Genomic DNA, 21656 nt, shown 5'->3' on the forward strand with positions numbered 1-21656 from the left:
GAGGAGGAACTGATGCAGAGATTCGCCACAGACCAGAGTCTTGGCAGGAAGGAGAGAGTGGAGAGAGCCCGGGGCTGAAGAAGACGGGGGGCAGGGGTGCTAGAGATGCCTACCTTCTTTCACAAACCTCCTGTGCTGGCCTGCTCCCAGAGTACTGTCCAGAAAGCCTCTTCAAGAAACCCATTACAAGTGACCACAAAGGATGCCCGTGCCAAGACGTGCATTCTGAGGGAGGTGTGCACCAAAGCTTTGGTGGGTAGGAAGTTGCCGCACCACCCAGCTCCAGCACCGGTGGGAGCTGATTCCAGCCCAGCCACTCCTCATGGCTTTTACAGGGCCCCGCTGGGCCTTGAGGATCTGGTTTGAAAATCATGGCTCTATCTCAATCCAATCAATGGAAAACTGAATTTCAAATGCATCTCCCCTCAAACAAACAAAACAGCAACAACAACAACAACAACAAAAAACCAGGGTGAAAAAGAGCACACGGTGGCTCTCAACACAGCTTTCACCTTGCTCCCTGGATTCTGCCATTCCCAGATGTGCTTGTACAGAGCCGGTTGCTCAGATTTCCCCCAGTGAATGCAACCAGTTACTGGACTGCAACAGGGGCATGGACCCCAGTACCTTCTCTCAAACATCCATGCTTGGAGGAAAATGTGGCAGCTTTCTTCCCAGCTGGGGCTCTGCCTGGGCGCCCACCCTCTTTCTCATCAAGCAGCCCTTCATCTGAATCCTAGTTCATCTAGGATGTGAACCTGCATGTGGGGTGCGCTAAGATCCAGGCAGGCTAATGATCACTAATGATGCTTCCTATCCGACCCAGCAAGGCACCCAAGGACAAAACCCCACCTACGGATCCAGCTGCATGCCTGAGTTTTGAGTACACAGCCAAAGAAAAAAGCATGCTCACGTCGTCCAGAAAAAAAAGGAAACCTGGGAAAAAAAAAAAAAAAAACACAAAAACGACAATAGTGAGAAAGGGCGTCTAAGTTTCCTCGGAGGTCCTCAACTGTCTGTAGAAGTACCCCACCCAGAACCCAAAATAAAATGAAGTACCCCGCCCCGGTCAGGGTCCTGTCTTTTTTATTATCCAGACACACGTATCAGAGTCTGTTAACATCCAGTTGTGGGAACAGCAGCAAGCAGTACACCAGGAGCCACAGGAAGAGAATAAAATACATCATATCCGGCTGCTGGACAAGCTGTGTCAGAGAGTCGCTCTGCGGGCTGTGGCTCCCCAGTGACATGGCTTCTCCTGAGCTGTTGGCCTTCCTACAGAAGGAACACAGAGGAAAGGCAGTTACCAAGCAAGTTCCCAGGAAGGTGGACCCCACCCAGTCTCTCCCCGGCCCCCACTCCCTGCCTGACGACCTGAAGGCTCCCCAGCACCAGGTCCAGGTAGGCCCCACCTGTGTGTGCTGACCCAAGCCAGTGGGTTGGGCCAACAAGGAAGCCCCTCAAGCTTTTGCACACACTCTGTTCATCTCCATAACATCAGGTGGGAGGAGCTAGCAGCGCCATTCTGCAGATGGACACACTGAGGCTTTTGGGTGGAGTGACTTGCCCAAGGCCACGGGATTACTTGGCGACAGAGCTGGCACCTAGGCCAGGTCTCCTGGGACACCTTTCTTGATGCCACAGTGCTCTCAGAGAGTGGCATGGAGTTAGATACTGATGGTTCGCCGCTGTTTGTTAGTAACAGAGGGAACCCCATGGGTCCTCTAAGGGATGAAGCATCCCTGATAGCAGATCATTTTAAATCATCTATCAGAAAGAAAGAAACAAAGACCTCTCCCATTCCCCACAGTTTTGTTTTGGCTTTGGAATATTACCTTTAAAATAATTACTAGGGGCCGGGTGCGGTGGCTCATGCCTGTAACCCCAGCACTTTGGGAGGCTGAGGTTGGGGATCACCTGAGGTCGGGAGTTCAAGACCAGCCTGACCAACATGGAGAAACCCCGTCTCTACTAAAAAAAAAAACAAAACAAAATTAGCCAGGCATGGTGGTGCATGCCTGTAATCCCAACTACTCGGGAGGCTGGGGCAGGAAAATCGCTTGAACCCGGGAGGCGGAGGTTGCAGTGAGCTGAGATTGTGCCATTGCACTCCAGCCTGGGCAAAAAGAGCAAAACTCCGTCTCAAATAAAATAAAATAAAATAAAATAATTACTAGATTTGATTTCAGTCAGATTTACCTTCCTGCTTTTATTTTATAGGCGGTAGTGTTAAAATGCCATTTTGGTTTTGCCTGGTGGACAACAGGGAAGCCCAGAAGGTTTTGCCTGGCGGATAATAATGAAGCACAGAAGATGGCGGAAACCAACCCCAGACCTGAGTTTCCAGAGGAAAGGGTGAGGTAGGGACCATGAGCTGGGGCTGGGGCCTCTGCTTGGAGCTGCATGTAGAGAAGCCTGCAGTGTAAGCTTCTTAGGGGGTTTCGTGCCATGTAATGGAGATTATGAGAGGCTAAAACCACTTGTCCCAGTACTATCCCCTGATAGCAGGAGTGAGGGGCAGAGTGGGATTAAACATCTGCCGCCATCTACATACTGAATGATAAATACCCACATGATGGTATTTTTTAAAAAGCTGTCCACAGAAACAATTTAAACTACATACTTTTTATAGAGACAGGGTTTCTCTGTGTTGCCCAGACTGGTCTCAAACTCCTGGCCTCAAGCAGTCCTCCCTCCTTGCCTCCAAAGTGCTGGGATTACAGGCATGAGCCACCACATGCAGCCTAAACCATATTTTTTATTGTAAAGGTAAGAAATGCTCAATGTAGAAAACTGAAAACATGCCTGCATTTCTCAACTCTATAGGTTCTATTTTCAACATCTCTATCTCATAAGAGCAAAAAGGATTATTTTCCTATGAGCACGTCCAGCCTAGTTGAAAACTTGAATTAGTATTTCCATTTCATGGCAGGGGAAAGGAGCTGTCTTGCTTCTTTTTTAGCAGCCAGAGGGATGGGGTTCTAAGGACCACACTCTTGGGTGTTGGGTAATATTCAGACAGAGGCTTCCGATTCCAGTAATCTAAATCCTTCCAAGCCAATTCAAATCTGTGGTGAGTAAATAAAACTTTTTAAAAATAGAAACATAAAGCAATTCTATGACTTCAACAGGAATGGGGATGTCTCAGAATTGTAAGAGTTTGAGAAGTTTTTCTGGTTCCCTATGTTTTAAATGGGCAGGTTTCCAGCAATTCAGCAACATTAGGCTAGGCCAGCAGTTCTCCGACAGCAAGAAATACTTTCATAGACTTCCTGGCATGTTTGCTTTCCCTCTTCATGTCTGCTCTGATGCCATAAAACTGTAAAATCAGCTCAGTGAGCTTCTGAGTATTGTACCTGCAGTGGCGACAGTGAACAGACAGGCGTCAGGGACTATAGCATTGCGGGGGAGGGGACATAGCCTCACAAGACCACCACCTCTTCTCCCGCCTGGCCCTCCCTTTGCTAACTACCTTATACCACTAAACCACCCCATACCGTACACCACTCATGTAAACAAAGCAGCAGGCTCAGAACCCAGACCCGTCTTTAAACTGACTCATTTTCAGAACCGGGCCCTGCCCATCAGTGTTAATTAATATCTACTTTTCCTTTCTACTCCTATTCAATTTACATCATTTTCTCTGGAATAGTTATTTCCTTGCATTATCCCAAATTATTAATACTGTTATCAACAAAGCAGTGGGAGAAGAACCACCCCTGTAAGGCAGGCTGCAGAATGGAGAAACATTTTATTACAACCCCCACAAAACCTGAAGTAAAGCCACCAACCTGGTTAACATTCGGTTTCTTCTGTCATCCAGATCTGCTGCGTTCCTCAACTGAACATAGCTAAAATGATCCTACAGTGAAATTTATAAACAAAACCCCCGCAACCCAATTAGTAAAGATGAAATCTCTGAAACAGAAAATAAAACGATTTTAAACACACAAAGCCGAGCATGCCGTGCATTTCTCAATACTGTCAGCATCTAGATCCAAAATCAAAGCACTACACAATATACATTCCTCTACTTCCTCCCCCAAGCCCCTCCCTTGTGAGCAAGAGAATCCCCACCACCCGGAACCCGAATTGGGGTGTGCTGCTCCGGGTTCTAACACATCTGGTACTAAGCACATGAGAGTGTCCATCGGACCTCCACTCATGTTGCACCTCTGTCTTTGAATGTGATCTTTCTGGGTGTGTGTGCAGGGGGTGCGGGGGGGTCCAGGCAGGGCGTTTTGGATACGTTTTTGTAACAAAGAGGCCTTTGGGCTTTAAAATCATCACTTTATTTACATCCCTTATTGCCCAAACCGGACATCCGATTGGACTGTGCTTAATGACAAGGTTTCAATTTGCTTGTCTTCTATCCAAAAGTATAGCTGTTGCACGTCAGTAATTTCAAAGCTCTGGGCTGGGGAGGAGGAAGGATGGAAAGGAATTGATTAGCAGGGGCCGTGCGGAAAAAGAAGAAATTCACATACTAACCGATTCCGAAGACCTATTAGTATGTCGTCGAATGTAAATGCTGGAGTCACTGTGACTAGTCCTGAAAAACAAACACACGTTTTCAATTGGTACCACCTGGAGCTCTTCATGGCTCAGTTGTACGGTCACCCCCATCCTGGGGCTTCCACATATGGATTTGGGCAAGAGCGACGACTTCACACCCAGGGACAGAAATGAGAGATTTTATCTAATACCCCTACTTGGGTTGGAGAGTGCTTACGAATAGGATGGATATTAGTGACACACACATTGGGCCCTCATCTACAAGAAAACATGAAGTCAGGATTTTAAATAGAAAGCAAGCCACATAGTCTTAAAAATCATAGCATTTGGATCAGTAAGTAACCCAAGCATCCCGATGTGTTGGGACTCACCAGAGGTTCTCTATAATTAGTCAGACCTGGGCCTAGACCAGGCTGCCCCGACTCTCCCTACCTGCCTCTGAGGTCCAGAATGTGCAAGTGGGAATGCTTGCCTTGCACTTTTCATGTTCCACCCAGTCCTAGCAGAATGGAGGGTGACGTCATATTTCCTTGAAGGATGGAGCCCTGCCTTCAACCCCTGTGGCTGACCTCTTTCTCCCTCTCCTGAAGTCCCCAGGCCTAGCAGACTCCATTGCATAGTGGCTGCTCAAGGATTCTTTGAGAACTAACCTGTTTAGGGAGAAGCTGAGCAGTTGGGCAGATCCCCTGGGCTGTTTGTCCAAAGCGTTCACCAGCACTGACAGCAGAGCCCAGCGACACGTGAAGATCATAGATGACTGCTAGACAGTCACACCCAGGGGCAGGGACAGGCACGCTGGGAGTCAAAGGCCAAATGGGCAGCAGCCTTCTGTTGTGCCTTGGCCCTCCTTCCCCTGCCTCTGTTTCCCCAAGGTCCAGGCACAGAAGCAAGGCAGAGGGAGGTGGAAAGCCAGGCACCTGCCAGCAACTCCTCTGGCTCTGTCTGTATGGGCTTCTCCCTGCCCCTCCCCAAATGCATATCTCAATAATGTTCTGCTGCAGCTTGCATTACTCACATCATCACAGGCAACAAGAGGGCACAAAAAGAATGTGTACTGCGGAGTGGGACACATCTGAGTCCAAGACTCCCTAGCTCTGCCATCTCCTAAGCTGGGAAAGTTAGCTGGCCCCAGACCTTCTTTGTCTGCCATATGAGGCACAGTCCCACCAATGTGTCTATAGGTGACATGAGAATGAATGAGAAAATGAGTGTGAAGTGCCTGGACACAGTAAGGGCTTGATAAACACTGGCTGACTATTGTGATGATGAGAGAGGGGAGAGACCAGGGTCTTCTGATTTTCAGCAGTTACACATTTTCCCAGGGACGAATCTGGCTCATCTGGTGGCCTTGGAGTGACAGAGCAGAGGCGTGCTATGAGATTCCTGTAGATCAGTTAAATCTCATTATCCTCCCTGCTCCCTACTTCTCCCAAGCTAGATCAAGCATCCCCACTTCCTTGGAACGGGAATTGTGGAAGAAGCCATAAGGTTAATAGGATGTCCAGCTTCCACGTGCCAGACGACACAGATCTCCTTTGTGGAAAGGTGGATACGCTTGAAGTCACTCAGATGCTTATAAAGTGAAGTTTGCTCAACTGCAGTTGTCTGGGGGCCAGAGGCAGCCAACAGAGGCTCCAAGTCTACCGCGTTCACCCCAGCGCCTACCTATGGTTCAGCCATCCACTGCTCACTGCCAGCTTCCACTCAAAGGTTTGAAGAGTGAGGAGAGAAGGCAAGCTTCCCATCCTTCCCATTTTGCTCCTCATGAGGTCTGGTAATGGTGAGGGTGGGTGGGGGAACCCAGGTGTAGAGAATGAGGACTGTACATGAAGCTGTGTTTCCCTTGCTGTCCAATCCCATGCCTGCACCTCCCACCCCATCAAATCTGAAACTGCAAATGACTCTGTAACTCTCCAGCTCCACCTTAAGCGTGAAAAGAGATGAATAAAATACCTGGAAGGAATGCAGTGGTCGCTAGTGTCTTCTTCTAGGTCATCTGAGGATTGAATACTTCCAGGTGCTACAAATAGTGAACTTTCTACGTGGTCCACATGTTTCCTTTTTTCCTTTTTTTTACTACTGATTGATTCTTTTGTTACATTTCCTTCTAGGGGGTTTGCTATGTTTTCCGGGTTTGGGGATTCCTGGGACTGAAAGAACAACCAAATCCAAGTCAGTATGTCATAGTGCAGTGTAAAGTAGGTGACACCACCCAGCAGTGCTCTGCTCAGGCCCAGCCAGGGAGTCCCTTCCAATTCTGCCTGTTCCCTGATCCTCCTCATGAATCCCCTGCAGCACAGCCTGCATGAGAGACAAGTCCACCCCAACTCCCACCCCGGTACAGAATTCAAATTCTACAAATTGATGGAGTTAAAACAATACAGGTTCTAGAGTCAGCAAGATCTGATTTCAAATCCTGGCTGAGTCAGCTCTGCGACCCTGAGTGACTGATGTTATCTTTTTGAGCCTCAGTTTATTTGTTGGTGAAATGGGTACGATAATTATTAACCACGTCCCACTATTCCACAGGATTTCCTATAAATCATGTCTCTAATTAGTTGTGTGTGGTGGTGCCTGTGGTCCCAACTACTTGGGAGGCTGAGGTGGGAGGACTGCTTGGGCCTGGGAGGCAGAGGTTGCAGTGAGCTGAGATCATGCCACTGCACTCCAACATGGGTGACAGAGTGAGACCCTGTGAAGAAGAAGGAAGAAGAAAAGAAGAAGGAGGAGGATGAAGAAGAAGAAGGAAGAAGGAGGAGGAAGAAGAAAGAAAGGAGAAGAAAAAGAAAGAAGAAAAATAAAGAAGGATAGAAAAAAGGAGAGAAGAGAGAGAGGAAAAAAAAGAAAGAAAGGAAAGAAAGAGAAAGAAAGAAAGAAAGAAAGAAAGAAAGAAAGAAAGAAAGAAAGAAAGAAAGAAAGAAAGAAAGAAAGAAAGAGAAAGAAAGAAGGAAGGAAGAGAGAGGAAGAGAAGGGCTCTTACAGTGAGCAGTGGCTGAATCCTTCACAATCATTATCCATTTAAACAAAGGAATAAATCCCGGAAGCTAGGTGGGCCAAAGGGTGCAAAGGTGGCCTATAGGTTTGGAAAGGCACACAGGCAGGTGTAGTGTTTTCAGGATGCCATCTTCACTGTGCCTTTGGCCAAAGGTGGATGGTAGTGCAACATGTCTAGCATGTATCTGGTAATGAAGATTCTTTGACCTCTGTATGCACCAGGCACTCTGAAACCTGTCAGCAAGGCTCCCGAGTGAAATGCAGGAGCATGGTCATTGTTGGAGCCACCTCTCAAGAATTCTTTCAGGGGCTGGAAGAACCTGTTCAACAGGTATCAGAATAAGAGCATTAGAGTGGCCAGGCCATTGTGCCCCAGGAGAACAAAGCTCCATGCAGGAATGAAAAGCTGCGCTTAGCAATCTGAAATGATAGTCTCACAGGCTGCCCTCATCAATGGTCAAATGCCACCATTTCTGAAAGGTGAAACAAGCAGAGGGCTTATGTATTTTTTCAAGACCAGAAGAAAAAATTGCCATTTTCTAGTCCCTTTGGCTAAGAAAATATCTTTTTTTTTTTTTTGAGATGGAGTCTTGCTCTTGTCTCCTAGGCTGGAGTGCAGTGGTGTGATCTCGGCTCACTGCAACCTCTGCCTCCCGGGTTTAAGTGATTTTTCTGCCTCAGTCTTTCAAGTAACTGGGATTACAGGCACCTGCCACCATGCCTGGCTAATTTTTGTATTTTTACTAGAGACAGGGTTTCTCCATGTTGGCCAGGCTGGTCTCGAACTCTTGACCTCAGGTGATCCACCCACTTTGGCCTCCCAAAGTACAGGGATTACAGGAGTGAGCCACTGCTCCCAGCCTCTTTTTTTTTTTTTTTTTTTTTTTTTTAAAGGAAGGCGAGGTATCAGAGAAATGCTCCATCCCATCTCCTCTCTGCCAGGAGGCAAGACTCCCAGACCTCACCTTGGGCTCTCCTCATCAAATGGGCTGTACCCTCTCCCTACGCTCACCCACACGGATTGAGGCAAGGGCTCCACTTGGGAGCAAATTGCAAGGTGGGCTTGGGATCAGTGGGCAGTGCTTGCTGGGGAGGGGAGGCAGCAGACTGCAGCCACGTGAGGCAGACGGTGTTGATTTCATTCCCACATAGTACCCAAGAGAGCTCATCTGCCCACGCTCTCACCAAGAGTGAGATCCATGTAAGATGGAGATCAAATCTAGATCTCCTGATTCTACCATTGCAACCCAGGGCTCTTTCAATCACAAGTGCTGGACACGTGCACCCTCTGCTTTTGGCAATTGCTGGAAGGAAAGCATTCGAGAAAAAACGCCATATTTGTATTTTCACAGGCCACATCCAATAGGCCAGGAGGGAGGATGCAACCCGCTAATTAATCATTTTAGTTTATTATTATTATTTTTTTGAGACAGAGTCTCGCTCTGTCACCCAGGCTGGAGTGCAATGGTGCAGTCTTGGCTCACAGCAACCTTCGCCTCCTGGGTTCAAGTGATTCTCCTGCCTCAACCTCCGGAGCAGCTGGGACTACAGGCACGTGCCACCACACTCGGCTAATTTTTTGTATTTTTAGTAGAGACGGGGTTTCACTGTGTTAGCCTGGATGGTCTCTATCTTCTGACCTTGTGATCCGCCCGCCCTGGCCTCCCAAAGTGCTGGGATTACAGGCGTGAGCCACTGCGCCCAGCATTTTAAACAGAGGGGCTGAGATGCAACTCAGGCTCTCCCCACCACCCACTCAGTCCTCTTTCTTTTGTCCTGCAAGAGCTTTCTGGCCATAACAGATTGTGGCCTCAGCTGTGTTGCCCCTCAATCTGCGGACAACAAGGCCAGATCTCACTGGAGGATATTTCTAACCCTGCTGGATTTTCATGGCCTCCTGCAGGAAGCACCTGCATGGCGGCGGGGCTGACTTCAGAGAAGTCAGCACACAGGAGGCCGTGGGAGCGAGTGGGGGACTGGGTTCCTCTCCCTGGGGGAAGAAGGAGAAGATGGCAGGCGTGGTCCCTGGCACCTGCAGAGCCATCCAGTCCTCTTCCCGTCCATTCCATGGTTGGCAAACACAGAGTGCGCAGCCCTGCCCATGTGCCCCTTGGCCTGAGGATGCTGCTTCTCCTAGGGCTTAGGCAGCCACTCCTCATTGCTCAGATTTGGCAAACTGAATAAAACCAGCCCCTGACTTCTGGCCTAGCTAAAATCCTAAGTGTCTTTTAGGACGAACCTGATCCCTTAGACTAATTTCCCTTACTCTCTTTATTGGCTCAACGAATCTTCTAGGTCTTCTACCCCACTCATTCACCCCAACTACTCAACTATCAATAAACTTTTAAATTTTAAAAAGGCTACCTGAACCCAACTTTTTTCTGTAGCTCCTGCAGGATGCAAGGCTCTCTTAATCCTTCAAGCAGCCCCAGTCCTTTGGGCCCCTCACTGGGCTCTGACGAGCCAGAGCTTTGTCATGTGTCTCAGTATTTCATTTACCTTCCAATTGCTGTAAGCCCCCGAAACCATCGTGTAATAAACCTTTGTCCCCTCCATTGGCAGGCCCTGTCAGGCACTGTGCTGGTCTCCAGCATCCAAAGATCAATATACAAATGTCCACTCTCTCACGGGAGAGAAAAATAAAGCCCACGGAAATCAGGTAAGCACTCAAGGAGAGACGGTCGAAAATGTGACCAGCTATAGGGAGGGAGCAATGGCCCTGCCTGGGGAGGAGGTGGGAGCGCTTCTGGGAGGAGGTGCCATTTGCATTGGCTTTGAAGGGTGAATAACTGCTTGCCCAGATGGTGGGACCAGCCCAATGACACCTGGAGGCAGAGGAGAGCCTGGATGTCTGGGGGTCTGGGAGGATGCTGGCTTGGCTGGAGGGGAGGGAGACAAAGAGGGGTGGGTGGCCAGGTTAGAGCGGGAAGAGTCTTGGAGTTCATGCTAAGAACTTTAGAATTGCTTCTGGAGCAGGAGTCAGGAAGTGATAAGATGGGACCTGTGTTTTAGGGTCATCCCTTTGCAAGCTGAGCTGGGGAGGAGGGACAGTGAGAGACTGGGGAAGGGTCTCAGATAGAGGTAGAGCCAATGCAATCTGAAATAGCTGGTCACTTTCCCACCTGGCTTCTGTACTTAGGGGACTTCTACCCTTAGTCCCTCCACCCAGAACTCCCTCCCCAGTTCTAGGGTCCCCAAAACCCCCATGCAGCCTTTCAAGATCTGGGTGGCAGCCTTTCTGTTGAACCCCTGAATCCCTTTGCTGGGCCCATCTCTCATGGCTGAGGCCACATTCTCTCATAGTACAGTTACAGGGGACTCTGTCTCCCATATCAGACACGGAAGGCAGGATTTTCCTTCTTTCTTTTATCTTCCCGGCAGTGCCAGATGCGTCACTTTCCATGGGGTTGGATGAGTAAGCAGGTGAGCTCATGGAGGGGCTGGAGAGGCTGAGCCCAGGCCCTTCTCCTCCCTGACTGTCTTGCCCTGGATGCCCTGTGTGTATCGTATCCAGCAGGGCATGGCCAATGCGGTTTCGGACTCACCTCCTGGATCCCCGAGTGCTGCAGCAGGGAGAAGTACTTACTAACGTGGCATCTACAGGAGGAGCCTCCCCATCAGGCCAGGCCCAGGCACCCCCCTTCACTGATCACTCCAGTGGCCCTTCGTGAGCTGCTGGGCCAGATGAAGTGGGCACACAAGTGGCAGATAAGAATGTGACCAGCTGCTCAAGCTCAGAAGAGTGCATGTCCCCTTATCCTATTTACATACCCATTTCAAACCACAGAAACCAAAGATTAGTGCCCATGAGGCAAAGTCCTTTAAAAAATCAAAACTGGAGTCAAACATGAGGGCTTCTTCTGTTTCTCCTAAGTTACTGCAGAAGAACAGGTTAGTGTTCACTAAGTGCATGCTAGATGTTAGCTACGATGACTTTTTTTTTTTAAAACTTTCTAATGCCTATGTTAGTGGTAAGTTATGAGAGAACATCACACACAGGGGACTGTGGGGGTGGAGGGCTAGGGGAGGGATAGCATTAGAAGAAATACCTAATGTAGATGATGGGTTGATAGGTGCAGCAAACCACCATGGCGCACATATACCTATGTAACAAACCTGCATGTTCTGCACATGTATCCCAGAACTTAAAGTATAATAAAAAATTATATATATATATATATGTATTTGTTTTTCAATTGTTATTTTAGATTTGGGGGATACATGTGCCAGTTTGTTACGTAGGTACATTGCATGATGCTGAAGCTTGGGGTAATTATCTTCCAACCCCCCAAGCAGCCGTGTCAACTTGGAGACCCTTGGGAGTCACAGTGAAGAAGGCCTGGATATCAAGCCCTCTCCACCCCTCTCAAAGGCTTCCATCATTCCCCACAACACAACCTCTTCTATTTCCCGCACTATGAGGTTCCCTTGGTTGCAGTACCCGACTGTGAGTACACTATTCTCAGTACCTGGGCAATGGGGTCATGAAGGCTGACTCCAGCCTTGAGTTTTAAAGGACTTTTTGTTAGTTTGTTTCTTCCTTTATTGGCTTTTTTTCCTTTTTGTTATTTTTTAATTTTACTTTAAGTTCTGGGATACATGTGCAGAGTGTGCAGGTTTGTTACACAGACATACATGTGTCATGGTGGTTTGCTGCACCCATCAACCCGTCATCTAGGTTTTAAGGCCCACATGCATTAGGTATTTGTCCTAATGCTCTCCCTCCCCTAGCCTCCCACCCCCCGACATTGTATGTTGTTCCCCTCCCTGTGTCCATGTGTTCTCATTGTCCAGTTCCCACGTATGAGTGAGAACATGCAGTGTTTGATTTTCTGTTCCTGTGTTAGTTTGCTGAAAATGATGCCTTCCAGCTTCATCCATGTCCCTGCAAAGGGCATGAACTCATTCTTTTTTATGGCTGCATAGTATTCCATGGTGTATATATATATATATATATATATATATATATATATCACATTTTCTTTCTCCAGTCTATCATTGATGGGCATTTGGGTTGGTTCCATGTCTTTGCTATTGTAAATAGTGCTGCAACAAACATATGTGTGCATATATGTCTTTAGAGCAGAATGATTGATATTCCTTTGGGCATATACCTCGTAATGGGATTGCTGGGTCAAATGGTATTTCTGGTTCTGAAATCACATTGAGGAATCACCACACTGTCTTCCACAATGGCTGAACTAATTTACAATCCCACCAATGGTATAAAAGCATTCCTATTTCTCCACAGCCTCACCAGCACCTATTGTTTCCTGACATCATCGCCATTCTTACTGGTGTCAGATGGAATCTCATTGTGGTTTTGATTTGCATTTCTCTAATGATCAGTGGTGGTGAGCTTTCTTGATTTTTAAAGGACTTTTGCCTGTTGGGCACTAATCTTTGGTTTCTGTGTTAGAAATGGGTGTGTAAACAGGATAAGGGAGATGCACTCTTCTGATCCCACCGCCCAGGTACTGAGAATAGTACACAACGGTTACTTTTCCAACCCTTGCCCTGCAACAACGACTGCTTTTGAAATCATTTCTGCTCCTCCTCTGCTGGACCCTCAGAGGTGACCTCACTTGATCCTCAGAGCATCCCTGTGCGTAGGGCCAGGACTGGGGGAAAGCCATTGAGGTGCCCATATGCAGGATTTCAGGAGGTGCCCACTCTCGGGTGCCAACCCTGCATTTGTCTGAGCCTCACAGTGGGTGTCTCTTTGAATTTTGCACCATCGGAGTCCCGAGGTGAAGCCCCCTCATCGCTATTTTATGGAGCAAGAAGCTGAGCTTCAGACCAAGAACTGTCAAGTTTCCCAGGCAGTACCCAGGGTTCCCAAATCCCACGGTTGAGTACCTGATGGCTGTCCATGGGGTCATTCTCTTTGGTCTCCCTCTGCTGGTGTTCCTCATGGGGGGCCGGAGGAGTGGGTTCCGAGGCTGGTGTGGTACCCGCACCACCCCTGCTGAGACACAGCACCTGGTCACTGGCACTGGGGAGGCTCTCGCCTGGCACCGAGGAACTGGAGCTGCTCTGAGAGCCACCGGCCTCCTCCTCCCTGGGGTCCAGGTCTGGCATACAGCCCTCCGGCTCTTCGAGATCCATTTCTTCGTTTTTTAGATCCTCCGGGTCTTCTGCATAAGCCTCCAAAACTGCAGCCAGGGGAACCTCATAGTGTGGAAAATAGAAGAGGTCGTGGGGAATGACGGAAACCTTTGAGAGGGGTGGGGAGGGCTTGAAATCCAGGCCTTCTTCGCTGTGACTCCCAAGGGTCTCCAAGCTGACACGGCTGCTTGGGGGGCTGGAAGATAATTCCTCGCCCACACCCTGGAGGTCATCGTCTTCTCCCTCTTCCTCATCATGAGGACGGGTGGACTTTCTCTTGGCCTTTTCATGCACCTCTGGCTTTTTATCCGCCGGCGTCTCTTCTGGGGCTGAAGGACAGCCTTCAGCTTCTTCTCCGGAGTCCTGGTGAGGTTCATGTTTGTCCGTCTTACCTTGAGGCTCTGGAGAATCTTTCTTTTTGTGAGCAGATTTAGTACTCCTTTTACCTCGTTTTTCAGCATGATTCTCAAAAGCCTCAGCATCCTCGTCAGGTTTTGTCTCATGAGGTGAAGGAACTTCGTTGAAAGCCTGGCTGGTAGAAGCAAAATCTACTAGGTCGCTGTTAAATTTCGAGGCTTTTAATGGGATGGCTTCAAAATAGTCTCCCTCCTCTAAAGCTTCTACGGTCATCAGGTTAACCTTGATCTCGAAGGAATCGGCCATCACAGTATCTTCTCCTGGGGGTGAAAGAGAGTGACTTTCTTCATCGTGGCGGGCTGTACTCTCTAAAGCACCATTATAGGAGGAAGACTGAGAATTATTGATCGTGCCCTCTGCCAAAAAAAGGTCACCAGGGACCTTGTCAGAGGAGGATTCTGGAATCTTCAAGGACTCCTGTTTCTGTTCCTTCTCCGCAGCAACCTCAACTGCCAAGACATGTCCATCCTGCCTCAATGATTCCTTTGCCGCTCTCGGGCTCCCTTCAAAGCAGAGGGACAGGTTCTTACTGCAGGAAGGATCCCTGTAGGTGTCAGTCTCAAAGTGAACTGTCTTCTTGATTGGCAAAGAGTTGGACCTCCCGCTCTCCTTCCTGGATGATAAAATGGAGGATTCTGGAGATGGCTCACTGATGTCGCTGGTCTTGCCTGGGCCCCCTTGCAGAACCTGGTCAATGATCTGGTGCATGAACTCGGTGGAGCTGTCTGACAGTGCACGGCTGGAAACACCATCCAGGCGGAATTCCTTCATGCTCTCGGGCTTGTCACAGACAAAGACTTTGGAGGGTGGTGGGTGGCTGCTTTCGTGGTTAACAGTGTAGGTACGCTCCCCATTTTCAGTCAGAACGAAGACTTTGCTCTCCTGTTCAGAAGGAGTTTCTTTGATGCGAACAAAAGTGGATTCAATAGGAACTTCTTTATCTGAATCGAAAACATCTTCCTGCCAAAAAAAAAGAATAACAACAACAAAAAAACACAGAGCAACATGAATAAGAAGAGGGTTTAAGTACAACCCACATCCACCTTTCCCAAAACACAAACAGAAATGGAAAAAGCCACTTCAAACCAATGCAAAGTGTTCTAAGAGGTAATGGTTGTTCCTGCTGAAATATGAAAACATCAGATAAACAAAAAATATAAAACACCATGTTTTTAAAAAAGCTATGGATGTAAGGAATCTCAATAAACCAAGCTCTAAAGAAGGACAATCCCTTCTAAAGTGAGCAGAGATTGTCAGCCACTTCACGCTTGAGGACCATGTTGCCTAGTCTGGGTATGGCTTTGGAGAAGAGCTAATCCACCGGAGATAAGGAAAGGTCAGCCAAATCTTTATTGATTGTGTGGACTGGTATGAGAGAGTGAATGTGGAAGGACTCCAAACACACAAGCAATTCTCTTCATCCACACAGGGAATTGTGCTGTGTAAGAGCCAGCTGGGGGCAGGGCTGAAAAGCAGAAAATGACGTTGTGGTACAGAAGCACTTGACTCCCAATGCACTGATAGAGTGAACTGACTTCAGTCTCAAATCATTTAAAACCAGAGAGAAGAAATTAAATAAAACTGCAACACAGCTCCTATTGACTGATATGATCAAAACAACAGCTCCTCATCTTATGCACTTGCTTGGGAAAGCGCTATATTTCCTGAGGGAAAAAAAATGACGTCTACTTCAACCTCTATCATTCTTTTATATACCAAGTTGGACATAAAATAATTACAAGACATGAAGAGGCAGGAAAACGAAATCCACAATCAAGAGAAGAAATAATCACTAGATATAGACCCATATATGACCCAGAGTTGGAATTCGCAAGCAAAGACTCTAGAATAACTAATCTATGCTACAAGCAATACCAAAAAGAAAATAGTTATTCAGGCTCAAAGAACACAATCTCAGATATAAAGCCTAAAGGAGGGAATGAACAGTACTGGAAACGGTAAATACATGGTCAATATAAAAGACTACTTCAAAGTTTTCTTAAAAAGCCTACTAGCTATTTAAAGCAAAAATAGCAAAGTATTGAGGATTAAAACGTGTAGAAGTAAATGACAATATAGTAGCAAAAATAATGGAGATGAAGTGAGTAAAATTATATATGTGATATATATAAAATATATAAAAATATGTAAAATATGCATTGTACTAGAAGTAGTATATTAATTTAAGGTAAGCCGATGTATGTTAAAGATGAGTATTATAATCACTAGAACAGCTACTAAAAAGATAAAACAAGGTGATGTGGTTACAAAACCAATAAAGGGGATAACTGTATACAAAAGAAATTCTTGAATAATCCCCAAAAAGTTAAGAAGGAAAAACAATAGAGTATAGAACATATCAGACCAATGGAAAACAATAACCAAGATGCTAGATTAAATCCACATAAATGTATGAAAAACATACTGGTTAAGTATAAATACAAGACCCAACTGTATACTGTTCATAAGAGACATACTTTAAATATAAGTATACATACACTGAAAGGAAAAAAATGGAAAAAGTATCACACAAGCACTAATCGTAAGAAAGCTGCTACGGCTATATTCATATCAGACAAAGCACACTTCGAGACAGTGGGAAATTTTATAAAAATAAAGCAATCAAGTCATCAGGAAGATATAATAAATTGTGTCTATGCACTTAACAGCATAGCATCAACATATATAAAACAAAAACTGGCAGAACCAAGAGGAGAAATACATTCACAATCATAGTTGGAGATTTTTTTTTAACATTTCTCTCCTACATTAATTGATTAGGAAAGCAGGAAAAATCAGTATAAATATAGAATATTAGAACAGCATATTAACATATTAACAGCATATTAAAGAATACGAGTATTCTTTAACTGCATAAGACACATTTTTTTCAAATGCATATGGCACATTTACCAAAAGAAACCATTTGCTGGGCCAGAAAGCTAGCAACAATGTGTGGTACGTGGTCAGGGCCCAACAAATGTTTACTGAAATGAACTAACTCAGCAGAATTGTTAAGTTCACTGTGTGCCTGGATAAGCTGTGAATTCTCATGTGTATTCCCCCGTAGATGTAAACAGACTGTTCTGCAATGATGCACCATGTTCTAGGAACCAGGATGACTTTCTCCAGATATTATTTCTGGCTCAATCTTTTCCCATCTGCAGTTTCTGACCTCAGCATTGGGGAGATCTGTGTCAGATTTGCTCAATTTTAGCTGTGGCTTTGACTCAGTCAAATACCGTGTGTTTTAGTTGATTTCTAACTCTGACTACAGATTAAGAGCTCAGGGCGAATGAAAGCCCCAATGCCTAGTATTTCAAAATACAGTGACAGGCCAGGAAAATTGAATTGCAAAATAATAATCACTTTTTTTTTTTTTTTTTTGCTTAAAACAACAAAAATGTGTTATGTTACGGTTCTGGACATCAGAAATCCAAAACAGGCCTCAATGGACTAAAATCAAGGTATTGGCAGGGCCAGATCCCTTTCTTTTGATTTTGTTTAAATTTTTAATTGACAAATAATCATTATATATATTTATGGAGTATAATGTGATATTTTAAAACATGTATACGTTGTAAAATGATCAAATCTGAGAACTCAATACATTCGTCTCCTCAAATATTTATCATTTCTTCGTAACGAAACCAGTTAAAATCTTCTCTTTTAGACATTTTGAAATACACAGTATATTATTCTTTCTTTCTTTTTTGTAGAGATGGGGTCTCGCTTTGTTGCCCAGGCTGGTCTTTAACTCCTGGGCTCAAGCAATCCTCCCGCTTCAGCCTCCCAAAATGTTGGGATTATAGATGTGAGTCACTGGTTACATTATGATTAACTATAGTCATCTAGCTGTGCAATAGAAACACCAGAACTGATTCCTCCTATGTAACCGTAACTTTATACCCATTGATCAAGTCACCATTATTTGCTAAACATCCACCATTGTTCCAGGCACAGTACTAGGTACTTCACATAACTGTTTATTCTTCACATAACCCCGAAATGTGGGTCATAGTTCCATTTTACAGATGACACACATTCAATAGATACACATTCGATACAGATGTGTATCAGAGAGGTCAAGTCGCCAGCCTGAGGTCACACAGCTCCAAGTGGAGAACTGGCAGTCCAGCCCAGGAATTCCTACTTCCAAAGCACCCTGTAAGGCGTCCATATGTGGTGCAGGGACAGGCAGGAAACACACACACAGGTGGGGGCCAGGATGAAAGCCCCGGCATGGAGGATCCTGGGAAGCTCTTCTGTACAAAACGGAGCCCCAGTTTCAGCTGCATGTTGTAAGGGAACCAAGAGCCTGAACTTTGGAAACACAGAGGGGCCAAACCCCAGCTCTGTGCGTGGTAGCTGAGTGACTATGGAGAGGTCTTTAAGCCTCTTTGAGATGCTTATTTTCGTTTATAAAAGAGGATTATGATACTGAGCCATGCTGGATTGCAGGAATGGCAGGCAGCCCAGAGACACAGGGGCAAGGCAGCCAGCTAGAAAAGCAGCTCCCCTCTCCTGCAAGCATCCTTTAACCCTTTATGCTTTCTTTTTTTCTGTCTGGTACTCATAACTACCCGAAGTTATGTTTTTGCTGACTTATAACTGTTTCCTTTACTAGAACAAACCTCCACAAGGCCAGGGACCTCAGCCATCTAGTTTATTTCTGAGTCCCCTAAGCCAGGGGCAAGGGTTCAGTCAATTACTAAAGGATTCAAGAAAAGGCTGTCATTGCTGTCATTATCAGCTCGCGGTTGTGCATGGGCTGGGTGGGAGTTCAACAGGGCCAGGACAATTTCTAAAAGGTCTGATTCTGTGCCCAAAAAAACTCTGTCACCAAGTATAATCTGGAATTCTGAAAATAAAAAGTCAGGCTTTTCTTTTCTTTTGAGACAGAGTCTCGCTCTGTTGCCCAGGTTGGAGTGCAGTGGCGTGATCTCGGCTCACTGCAAGCTCTGCCTCTCCATTTCACGCCATTCTCCTGCCTCAGCCTCCCGAGTAGCTGGGATTACAGGCGCCTGCCACCACAGGCTAATTTTTTATATTTTCCGTAGAGACGGGGTTTCACCGTGTTAGCCAGGATGGTCTCAATCTCCTGACCTCATGATCCGCCCGCCTTGGCCTCCCAAAGTAAGGCAGGCTTTTCAATGATCATTGTCTTTTATGATTTTTAACACTGATAAAAATCTGGTAGATGCTAACATGTTCCATCTGACATCTAAAAAAATCAAGAAGCAGATCCATTTTATAAGTAAGCATCTTTTATAATCTTAATAAAGTTCGTCATGGGAAGAGGTTTGTGAGAGGCATTACTTTCCATCCTGCTTTGAAACTTAACGCATGTTACATATAAATAGTTCCACCCTTATTTGAGGTTTTGCTTTCCGAGGTTTCAGTCACCCATGGTCAACTGTGGTCTGAAAATCTTAAATGGAAAATTCCAGAAATAAACAATTCCTAAGTTTCAAATGGCGTGCTGTTCTGAGTAGTGGGATGAAATCTCTCACCATCCTTCTCTGTCCTGCCTGGGACTTGACTCGTTCCTTTGTCTAGCGTATCTACGCCATCTATGCCACCCGTCCATCACTCACTCAGTAGCTGTCTGGATGATCAGAGATCAGCCGTCATGATATCAAAGGGCTTGTGTTCACATAACCCTTATTTTACTTAATAATGGCCCCAAACTGCAAAAGTAATGATGTTGGCCCATGGTTATAATTGTTCTATGTAACTATTAGTTGTTGTTAATCTCTTTCTGTGCCTAAGTTATTAAACTTTATCGTAGGTACGTATGTATAGGAAAAAAATGAAAAAATGGTATATATAGGGTTCAGTACTATCCAAGGTTTCAAGCATTGACTGGGGGTCTTGAACTGTATCCCCTGCATATGAGGGGGGACTGCTATCATTCTGAAATTAAAATGTGGTAAGGCCGTGCTCAAGGGACTTGGGAGCAACTGGCGATTTTGACTGCTACTTATACAGAGCAACGCTGCCCACGTCCCTGCTTTGTCTGATGGCCAGCAGATGGAAATGTATGGTGTCTGAATTAAAGGTAAGAAAAGCAAACATACGGCTTCCAACTCTGGAAAACGTTCTAGAAACTGTGCCACGTAAGTCACGATAGACTGCTCATCCGGTGTGTCAACCATGATGTCTGTCGAGAGAGACACAGGAATTAGCAGGAGATACAAACACACACGCTTTCAATAGTATTCCCGGATGCCTGATGGGGAAGAATCCCAAAGATCATTGAGGGTTTTTTCTCTTTATTTGCCACTTGAGGAACTTTAGGCTCAAAGAGGGTGAATCACTTGACTGAAATCTCACAGCTGGCTGAAGAACAGAGAAGCAAGGATATAGAATCTAGGGCTTCTTATTCCCCAAATTCTGTCCCTTCTTCCTTGCTGTTTTAGTCCCTTCCACAGCAAGCAGCCAGCTCACTGCTGGTTCCATGGGCAAGGATGGTGAACCAGGCAGCCTACATATGGTACAGGGAGTCCTACGTTAGCCTAACCCACGTGGAAGGCAACTTCACAGAGACAGCCAAACCATTTAAACAGGCATGAACTCTTCTCCCGTGTCATTCTGCTAATGAAACCTGGTCCTTAAGGAAATAATCTGGGATGCACATCGAGCTTTATTTAGTAAGATGTTCACTGTGGTGTTGTTACATATAAAAGGAAATATTTCAGAAACAACCTAAATGTCTACCAGTAGTGAAAGAGCTAAGTACATTTTTTTTTTTTTTTGGAGACAGTCTGGCTCTGTCACCCAGGCCAGAGTACAGTGGCACGATCTCGGCTCACTGCAACCTCCGCCTCCTGGGCTCAAGCGATTCTCCTGCCTCAGCCTCCTGAGTAGCTGGGATTACAGACTGTGCTACCACGCCCAGCTCATTTTTGTATTATTAGTAGAGATGGGGTTTCACTATGTTGGCCAGGCTGGTCTCGAACTCCTGACCTCAGGTGATCCACCCGCCTCGGCCTCCCAAAGTGCTGGGATTACATGCGTGAGCCACACCTGGCCACTAAGTACATTTGACTATGCCCAGTAGATGAACTATTATGCAGCCAATAAAAATATATAAAAATATATTGTAGCAGTATGTAAAATACTTATGACATAATGTTAAATAAAAAAGCACAAAATTATACATACAGTAAATGATACCAATTATGTAAAAATACAATTAGAGGCATATAAAATATTGGAAAAATATCCATATGATCTGAGTGGTAGAAATACAGGAGACAAAATCTTCATTAGATTTTTCTGTATTTTTCAGATTTTCTACATGGGACGGCAAGTGGTACATTTGTAAAAAAAAAAATTATTAGAAAGAAAGAGAGAACCACTGCTACCTTCTGGCTCCAGGAGCCTGGGGATGTGCAGGGCATCCTGTGCGATGCTGAAGGCCTTCTCCAGATTTTCTCGTGTGGAATTTTCCAGGGCCTGTTTCATGTCCACTAGGCTGGGGTCAATGGCCTTAATCACGGCCAGGAAAGCCAGCCCACTCCTCCAGCTGCCCGCAAAGTCCTGCACCGCCACGCCATACCTGAAAGACACACAGCAGCGGCAGCCGGGTTGCTGGTTAGGAAACAGACTCAAAGGAA

The 21656-nt window shown here is 45.9% G+C and overlaps 1 protein-coding gene across 3 annotated transcripts in view; it reads right to left on the bottom strand.

The window, feature by feature from the left end:
• Positions 1 to 1069: 1069 nt before the first annotated feature.
• CLMN (calmin) overlaps positions 1070 to 21656 on the bottom strand; it is a 133347-nt gene continuing 112760 nt past the window's right edge. The window contains exons 7-13 of one of the 3 annotated variants that reach the window (XR_001446430.3): positions 21405 to 21598; positions 20115 to 20197; positions 13369 to 14994; positions 6469 to 6665; positions 4492 to 4552; positions 3792 to 3918; positions 1070 to 1275 (exon numbers count right to left, since the gene is read on the bottom strand). Coding sequence is in view for 2 of the 3 variants with exons in the window: in XM_015144444.3 (XP_014999930.2) it covers positions 1107 to 1275; positions 3792 to 3862; positions 4492 to 4552; positions 6469 to 6665; positions 13369 to 14994; positions 20115 to 20197; positions 21405 to 21598 (2401 nt within the window). In the remaining variant the exon portion in view is untranslated. Of the gene's footprint in view, positions 1276 to 3104; positions 3357 to 3791; positions 3919 to 4491; positions 4553 to 6468; positions 6666 to 13368; positions 14995 to 20114; positions 20198 to 21404; positions 21599 to 21656 lie in introns of those variants that run through there. The other 2 variants (XM_015144444.3, XM_015144443.3) reach the window with 2 other exon arrangements.

The sequence above is a fragment of the Macaca mulatta genome, chromosome 7, assembly GCF_049350105.2.
Source record: "Macaca mulatta isolate MMU2019108-1 chromosome 7, T2T-MMU8v2.0, whole genome shotgun sequence".
NCBI lineage: Eukaryota > Metazoa > Chordata > Mammalia > Primates > Cercopithecidae > Macaca > Macaca mulatta.